The sequence below is a fragment of the Notothenia coriiceps genome, unplaced genomic scaffold, assembly GCF_000735185.1.
Source record: "Notothenia coriiceps isolate Sejong01 unplaced genomic scaffold, NC01 NC01_scaffold00026890, whole genome shotgun sequence".
NCBI classification, from domain to species: Eukaryota; Metazoa; Chordata; class Actinopteri; order Perciformes; family Nototheniidae; genus Notothenia; species Notothenia coriiceps.
The window spans coordinates 92-8,990 of record NW_011359591.1 but is presented as its reverse complement, the minus strand read 5'-3'; the positions used below and the strand labels follow the sequence as shown (position 1 = coordinate 8,990).

The window sequence follows — 8,899 nt, the reverse complement described above, 5'->3', positions numbered from 1 at the left end:
TTATTTCAGGTCACATTTGACATTTCTTACTTGCTTAGTGCGCAGGAATCACGAGACTCTGGCAGGCCGTAACCTGCACAACATGGAGGTGAAACCACACGTTTAGCACTGTGAGATTTAATCTTCTTACACCACTTATACTATTTTCTTTCCAGGCATGTGCCCTTTGACATAAAGCATTGCACTGTGCTCTGTCCACCAAACACACAGACATGTATTCAGATGAGAGTAAACAGAGCTATGTGGAGGCGTCGCACCAACAGAGAGCTTTGTTTCCTCTCTGCCTCTGTCTCACTGTCATCTGACACATGACGTCACCACCTGTTTGTATCATTCAGTCCACAGTCCACACATCCATGTTGCAACAATGCAGACAAAAAAGAAATAAGGCTCTGGGGATTGCCAAAGGGAAATTCCTTCGCTTTGTGGTGTTGAAACATACACTGAGTCGTGGAATCCACAGTCTTATCTGCCAAGATATAACAAGATAACATGAAAAGCGTTTGTGTTATCGAGCAATGAAGTTATAAACTCTGTTGGACCGTTTAATGGCGCTTACAATAACACTGACAAGGATTATACTATATTGTTTTTACGATAGCTTAAAAACCCAGCAATTAGCTTTATGGTGATTGTGAAGAGCTGACAAATGTAAATGGCCACTTTTTCTCACTAATATCTAAAACAATAAAAGCAGTTTGCTTTCAATAATTACAATAAAAACACTAATGATAATGCATAATAAAAACACAGATATTTACAGTTAAATAAAAAAACTCATGATTCTGGGTGAAAAGCTTAAATTGTGCCACAGTGATTGCAAAATAAAAGTTCAACAGCAAGTGTCACCATGACGTGACTCGGAAAACTTCACATTAAAGTGCGATGTGAAAGAGTCATATATCCGTCCTCCATCGCTTGAACCCATGACACTAAATCCCCCTCAGGGGTGGAGTGATATTCAAGTCACCTCTGAGTCACAGGGGGCATTTTGTCCATCCTTCAGCAGTGAGTGGACTGCACCTGCTGACCTACAGTCATCTGTTTCAGTCATCTGTTTCAGTTCTTCCTCCTCGTGATTCTGCTCAGGCAAGGCTTCCTCGCCCACACCCAGCTCCCAGAGCGAGCCCTTAGAGTTTACTGTAGCACACGTCAACATGGCCAGCGTCCGTTCCCTGAAGTTTCCACACAGGCCGAAGTAGAGCAGAGGTCTGAGGCAGGCGTGCAGGCAGCCAAGAGCAGATGTGAACATCAGAGCTGTCATCTGGGAACTCTTAAGATTTCTAGATAAACCGCCATCAAGTTCCTTAGAGCTTCTTCTGATTGTGTCTACAAAGAGTATGATGTGGTACGGCATCCAGCAGAGGAAGAAGACCACCACTAGGGGCAGGAGGAGTCTGCCGGCCCTCTTCTTTTGAGGACCCTCAGAGCCTCGTTCCAGCCGCAGCAGGATGAAGGAGCTGCAGATGATCAGGGCGAGTGCAGGCAGCAGGAAGCCCAGCGTGAGGTGGAGAAGGCGGAACACCAGCTGTGAGGTAGAAAGGAACTGAGCGTAGCTGTCACACAGTCTTTTCCCCGTGCCATTATTCACAGACAGGAAGATACTGTCAGGGATGGAGAGGATCACGGAGAGGAGCCACACCGACAGGCAGCAGACGTGAGCTAACCTGGGATTCTTCTGGGAGAACCGCTGGGTGCTGTGGACGATGGACAGGTAGCAATCCAGACTGATGCAGAGCAGCAGGAACATCCCACAGTAGAAGTTGATCTGCGAAAAAAAAAAACAAACCATGAGCTAAGATCTAGTGACTCATCCCTCGTTGGCACACACCACAAAGCGCCTTGGACTATCCTTTGTGCCATCAGGCTCCACAATAAATAAAGTGCTTGTAATGTACCTACTCTGACTCACACTTCTAAATGTACATGTGTTCTGTTTTGTTTTTGTAACCACTTTTTACTTATTTTAAACTCATCTTGTTCTGTTGAGCACTTTGGGCCTTGCATGAAAGGTGCTATATCAATAAAGTTATTCTTCTTCTTCTATATTTAACACATCCATAAATATTCATATCTGTATATATGTTAAGACCTTTAATTGTAATTTTACAGCCACTTAGATTTATTTGAAGTTTCTTCTATGTATTTTTTTATTTATTATTATTTTATTATCTTTGTGTGAATACATATATTTGTTGCCGTTGCTGCCAAGACACCTGCATTTATCTATAGGGATCAATAAAGTTTGATCTTATCTTTTTGAAACAACTCTAGCTGTCTCGATCACTCTCACTACTCCCTTCCTCTCGACTCTTCCCAGAAAGAGTTTCCTGGAGGAATGTGGCTGTCAGCAGAGAGTGAACCTCGCTCTTTAAAAGTATCAAGTACAATAACCTCATTCTGCCAAGAATCCCTCACTGAGAATTCAATTAATGGTCTTCAGCCTTAACACCCCACTTTCTCACAGCTTCACTGAAAACATCCCGCTTTCACTTTCCAGTCTCTGTCTGTTCTAGTACATACTGTATATCTGTTAATAATCCACATATGTGTTTGTGTGTTATTAAGAATACAGGATGTCATTCAGCTGTACAGTTTTCAGATAGAGTCATCTCATTCATTCTTATTCCTGAATTTTACTTGAACTACTTGTACAGATGAATTGCCATTTTTATGACTTTTTTTTAATTTGATATAATACGTTGCATTGTGGAAGGAGCCTGGGACTAGCTGAAGCTGCTGTGCATATATGACAATAAAGACTTTGAAACCTAAAACTTTACATTCCAACATAGTATTTGGTACTCACATTAAATACAGCTCCACTGATCTTGCAAAGAAAGCCCCCACAGCACCACCCAGATATCTGAGCAGCCTCTGCGGCCCAGAGGGGCAGCGAGACCAGCAGCAGGAGGTCGGAGACACTCAGGTGGAGGATGAAGGTGTCTGAAATACTCCAGGATCGCCTCTTCTGAACCAGAACAGCCAGTAGGAGTGCATTCCCCAGCAGACCTACAACCAGCTCCAGGGAGTAGAGGATAGGGAGCAACACCGCTATACTGACCCTCCTCGCCTCAATCTCCTCTTTGTACTCGTAGTCTTCATCGTAGTCATAGGTGCTGTTCTGGCCAAGGAATCCACCCACATCCACTTCCATGTTCATCTACTGTTGGATTGACCTACAGAGAGAGAAGTCCAAAATGCTCAAGTACTCCAGTCCAGAGGATGGATGTCAGTGATACCAGTTTGTATACTCTTTCTGTTGCTTCTTTCCCTTTCTCTTATCTGTGTTTTTGACAGTCGTGGCTGGGAAGTCCATCTGATGCTTTTTAGAACTTGCCCAAACTCACATGGTGTATGATGTCACTGGATGAGCTCAGTTCCCCTTGGTCATACTGAAACAACCTATGGAGCTATTTTAAGCACAGTGGCTGTGAGCTCAAGGCAAGTGTTGCAGTTTATTCAGGTAGATATGCAAACATCGAAACCAGTAGGAAATAAGATAAGGCACATCAAACCCGCAAAAAACATGAATAACTTACAGGCCCCGAAGCAAAGATACGTTTCGAAACTAAGACTAAAAGAGAAACAGACGTCAATATTAATTTTGCAATATTGGCTCAAGCTGAAATGCTGCAACTTCTTAGGTAATAAAAGGCAATCAGGTTAAATAAGTCTGACTATCATAAGGAAACGATTATTGAAGTTGTGGGTTTGCACATAAGTAAAGTTACTTACCATAAAAGGCTTCAGCTGTCGCTCTACTTGCACGTATCTCTTCGCACCGGGGTCAAAATGTGCAAACACAGTCTCCGTTTTTGGAGGGAGGAGGACGGATCAGATCTTGCAGCTGTCGAGCGCCAGTCAAGTCCGGTAGAAAAACGCACGAAATCCTGTTTCGAGTAAAAGCGCAAACATGGAATAACCACAAAAAATGAAAGAAAATCCGCGCGTCAAAATGGGTTGAGGGTGAATCCACGAAAACAACAGCACCGGGGAAGCAGGGGACAGTAAAAGGCAGACGGTGAGAAAATGTGCGCTTCACCAGCTCGAAGTGTTTACAACATTGACGCACTAAGAGGATACTCAGTGACCTTACAGCCAATAACATGGACACAAGGCTACAGCTTACGTTCACTGAAATAAATTCCCCAGATGATTGTTTTGTTTGATCAAATGTCACCTTTTCTTGCATGTTGCAACATCAGATCATCCGCCAACTCACACGAAAAACCAAGACGCTCGATGTGTTTATTCAAAATAAAATATTGCATTAAAATTCACTGTAACATTCACAATCCAAAACCAAGATATAGAGTTGAGGGAATACACAAAGCACTTACTTTTATAGTTAGAAAAGCAGGTATTGGTAAACTTGGATTATTCCCCATGGTGTTTGTGCAATTGTGGCAACCCGAGCTTTATTATGAAGGGCAAATTACCAGGATTTCGCGTTTCCGCTTTCTGTGGCTAATTTGACGAAACGAAACCGCTGCTGAACACAAAGCACTCAAACAATGAGCCGCACAGACAGCTGCTTTCCACCAGATAGAGCTGTTGAATTTGTTTTTCTATTAAAAGAAAAAATAAATCAGAAGAAAGGATACATATAAAACCGGGCAAAGTGTTCATAGTCACAGGAATCACAACAAGGAATCATAGGATATTTTTGTAAAGTATTGCTGTGGGATATATGCTTAAGTACAATTTAGAGCTGCATACACTTTACCTTAATTCTGCTGCACTACATGTACAGTATGAAACAGCTGCATTTATAAGTTACTTTTGAGATTACGATTGTACATGCAAATAAAATGTCATTTAAGTATTGGTTGAACATTTTACTAAAGTATAAGTATGTATCTATGGCCAAGAAAATATACTTAAACAATTAGGAATAAAAGTACACATTGCAGAAAAAAACCCAGCACAATCTTCATACTTGGGAAGCTGGAACTATACAATTTATTTTTTGAAAAAAATCAAATCAAATCTGAATATCTAAATGAACTAGTAACAAAAGCTGAAAGATAAATGTAGTATGTAAAACGTACACTTTTTCCCTAAGAAATGTTGTGAAGTAGAAGTATGAAATGAAACAGAAAGAACATTGTCAAGTAAAGTAGAAGCACCTGAACGGTATAGTACAGTACTTAAGTCAATGTACTTTCCACCACTGCATACAATCCACTACAATCCAGTAATTTGCCTCTGTGATGTAGTGGAGAAGTGGCAAGTTGCATAAAATTAAGATACTTAAGTAAAGTACTAATACCTGTAGGATTTGAAATGAATGACACTACTTAAACCAAGTTATTCGACCACTAAGATGTTGATGGATATATGAAGACGACACTTTATGGATACCCCAAAATATTTATTATAAAAATCATCTTTATACATTTCCTGTTTTGCAAAGTTTTAAGGAACTTAGCTGAGAGAAAAGCTGCACAAGGATCATGAAAAAAAAACAAAAAAACAGGAAATGAAAAGTCCAACTAAACCATTACAACAATTTTCACAGTTTTACAAGATGAAGCTTATTTGAGTTTACAAACTACATGAGTGTGAAATCTGATAAGAAGCATCTACTGGCTGTAATGATGAGGAACAAACCACAAGCTTCCTCTTTACTGCTGATAGCGCACTTTGAGAGTTGTGAAGGAATTCAGATGTTTCACAAGATTCGACCCATGGACATGAAAATCCACACGTTCTCACAAAAACACTTTACATGAAAGCAACATCAACATGTTCGGAGGTGGCGTTCTTTTTCAGTGTTTGTTCCACACTTACTTAATGGTTTTACTTGAAAAAATGGCTGTGAATGTAGGTTGGAAGCTGCAACAAAACACACAAAAAACACATATCAAAGCACCTGAAATGTATCGCTTTCCCTCTGAGAACATTTTTAAAGTTTTAAGTAAGCAATTTTCTTATACACATTTTCCTGTTCCTCTAACCAATATCACACCATGACAGAGAAGGAGGTGTGTTCACTTTCTGCAGAGCTGAATGATCCTCTGGTTTTCCTGAGCCTCCTCTCCCTCCACCCCTCCATCCCCAGGAAGCCTCTCTGTCCCAGCAGCCCCTTGCACATCCTGGCCAGCTCCCTCCTGAACTTCACCCCAACGAAGCCGTACAGCAGAGGGTTCAGGGCGCAGTGCGACAGCCCCACGCTCTCAGTGATCACAATCCCCATGTCCACCACGTGGCCAAAGTGGCATCCTCCAACCACCAAGCCCATCCGGTGCAGCCTTTCTGCCATCTGGAAGCAGTTGTACGGCGCCCAGCAGACCACAAACACAGACACCAAGGACACGATGAGGCTGAGGGACTTGCGTTTTTGGCGGCGAGTGGCGTTGCAGAGAGACCTGAAGATACGGATGTAGCAGTAGAGCATGATCAACAGTGGGAGACCGAAACCAAACACCAGGCTGACCAGCTGCAGCCCCACGTGCCACTGGTTGGAGTTCTCAGTGAACCACACCTGGCACATCATCTTCTCACTTCCCCTAGTTCCAATAGCCACTACCTGTTTGAAGTAGATGTCTATTCCACTCAGGCCCAGACACACCACCCAGATGAGGGCACACGCAACCTGGGCATGGCAAGTGCTGCGTTTCCAGCCGGAGCTGACAGCGTGGACGATGGCCAGGTACCGGTCGAAGCTGATGCAGGCCAGGAAGAGGATGCCACTGTAGCGGTTCAGGGAGAAGAGGGCGCCGGAGATTTTGCAAGCAACCAGGCCGAACACCCACTGGTGAGCCCACTGGACTGCGAACAGCGGCAGGGTGAAGGCCAGCAGCAGGTCGGAGATGGCCAGGTGGAGCAGGAAGGTGTCGGTTAGAGAGAAGGCGCAGGCTCCTCCGCTCTGAGAGTTTCGGTAGCGGCGGATCACACACAGAACCAGAACGTTCCCAACCAGAGCCACGAGGAACACCAGCATGTAGACCACTGGAGAGTATCTCTGTCCAAAACTGTAGATGTCCTCCTGATAGCACGGGGCATAACTCATGTCTGTTTCGGGGGGCCCGGTGGAGTTTTCATCTTCATAAGAATATCCCTGTCGACAAGAGAGAAGAAGAGCTTTGTCAAATTCTTGTAACAGATCAATTATTCAATAAAAGTTCAAACTTATTATGCTGCCACCAGTTGCTGTATTATTTTATTTAAGTAAGGGCAGTATTTACACAAAAAGTCATGAGGTTTTCAAAATGGCACATAAAAACAATTGATCCAGTGTTCGTATATTATTTTTTTATACATAACATTTATGTATACAGCCTTTTTAGTCAGACCTTCCCATATTACAGTACACATTTTTCCTTCAATTGACTTTACAGTTTTGGTTTTATTCTTACATTTTCTTTTATGTTCTTTCAATGTTTTGTTCTTGCATTATTTTATTTATTTGTTTGCCTTGGACTCTGTATGTTGCATTGTTGGAAGAGCCTGGGATGCAATATGTTTACCTCCATCCGTATCTTTAATTACCTGTATCTGTTGTGCATACAAGTATTTCAATCTTAAGTCTTTCAGATACTATTTTCAGTTGAGATACTCACTGTGCAACATGTGAGTATCTCAACTGAAAATATATGTTGGATCTGTGCTTTATGATAAGTTAAAGCGGCTTATGTTATCGGAAATAAAGTGCTAACAGAGGCACGTTGTGTCTCCTGATGAGAAAATGGTTTCCACTCACCCAGTAATCCTCTGTGGTCGTAGACACTTCTCCCATATTTGTAGAAATTAAGCCAGCAGCCTGAAATCCTCCAACAGAGACACTCATAAACACAATGAGATAAGGGACGGTCAGAAAGAAGAAGAAGAGGAAGAAGTAATTTCAGGAACTGAATCTTCGCACATTTAGATGCTACATAGTAGTAATAGATGAGTGTGTCAAGGAAATTGTGATATATATTTTCAAAGTGTGTCTGCAGCCAGCTATAAAGCTCCATCAGACAGACACTCAGTCATGACTGGTGTCATCAATATGGAAAAATACTCTATTTCTATCTCATACTTCATCTTCTGCAGACCCCTCATGCTATGGGATTGTTTACACATCTTGCATAACGTCACATTGAAAGGGAACTCACTTTATGGGAATTCGAAAAACAATCGCACACAAATGGAGAAGTGAAAGTGTTTGGTTGGCAGAAAAACTCAGTCTACACTTTTCAGGTTCTTTATGTTCAGCGTGCTTTGAGAAATTAAACATTGCAATAAAATATTAGCATAACTTGGTAAATAGAATCTAACAAGTATTCCTTGATTGTCATGAATTCTACAAATGTGCAAAAATAGAAAAAACTGCACTTTTGCAAAGCTTAATGCTATTTTTATATTTATAAGAAGCGGAATGAAAGAAGATAGTTCTTACCTTCTCAGACGTTGTTAAGCAAATGCTTTAAAAATAGGACATCCTGGTTACTATATACCAGGGGTGTCAAACTCAAATACACAGTGGGCCGAAATTAAATCCACCACATCCTGATTTGCCCCCCGGGCCTTGAGTTTGACATGTGTTTTATACGATAAGAAACACTGAACCAAAACCGGAGTAATCTGTTCATCTACGCAGGTAGAGATAACACACTCTTCGGGGGAAAACATGTTGATATGATTGACTGCGCTGTAAAGTTCTTTCATCATGCAGTTTAAATAACCTTGTGATTTTGCACCTTCCTACGGATTTCTGATATTCAACATCATCGAGATAAAAACATCTACTGAAACTCTCTCTGTTTAAAAGTGTTTAGGTGAAGTTTTTAAAGAAGTGAATATTGAACATGAGTTAATGAGAGTTTTAGAAACCATTTGTTTCCCCTCAAGCCACATCATAGGCTCTTATACAACCCAGAGGCCTTTAGTGTCCCAGATTTAAACAGTT

General features: G+C 41.6%; 2 protein-coding genes across 2 annotated transcripts; both read right to left on the bottom strand.

The window, feature by feature from the left end:
- Positions 1 to 283: 283 nt before the first annotated feature.
- On the bottom strand, positions 284 to 4,595 carry LOC104957388 (C-X-C chemokine receptor type 3-like). The gene is made up of 3 exons (XM_010785015.1): positions 3,739 to 4,595; positions 2,810 to 3,179; positions 284 to 1,768 (listed from the first exon to the last, which is right to left on the bottom strand). The coding sequence occupies exons 2-3, from the start codon at positions 3,161 to 3,163 to the stop codon at positions 962 to 964; spliced, it is 1,161 nt and encodes a 386-aa protein (XP_010783317.1). The 5' UTR covers positions 3,164 to 3,179; positions 3,739 to 4,595; the 3' UTR covers positions 284 to 961.
- Positions 4,596 to 5,006: 411 nt separating this feature from the next.
- On the bottom strand, positions 5,007 to 8,416 carry cxcr3.2 (chemokine (C-X-C motif) receptor 3, tandem duplicate 2). The gene is made up of 3 exons (XM_010785014.1): positions 8,390 to 8,416; positions 7,709 to 7,768; positions 5,007 to 7,066 (listed from the first exon to the last, which is right to left on the bottom strand). The coding sequence occupies exons 2-3, from the start codon at positions 7,742 to 7,744 to the stop codon at positions 5,969 to 5,971; spliced, it is 1,134 nt and encodes a 377-aa protein (XP_010783316.1). The 5' UTR covers positions 7,745 to 7,768; positions 8,390 to 8,416; the 3' UTR covers positions 5,007 to 5,968.
- Positions 8,417 to 8,899: the final 483 nt, after the last annotated feature.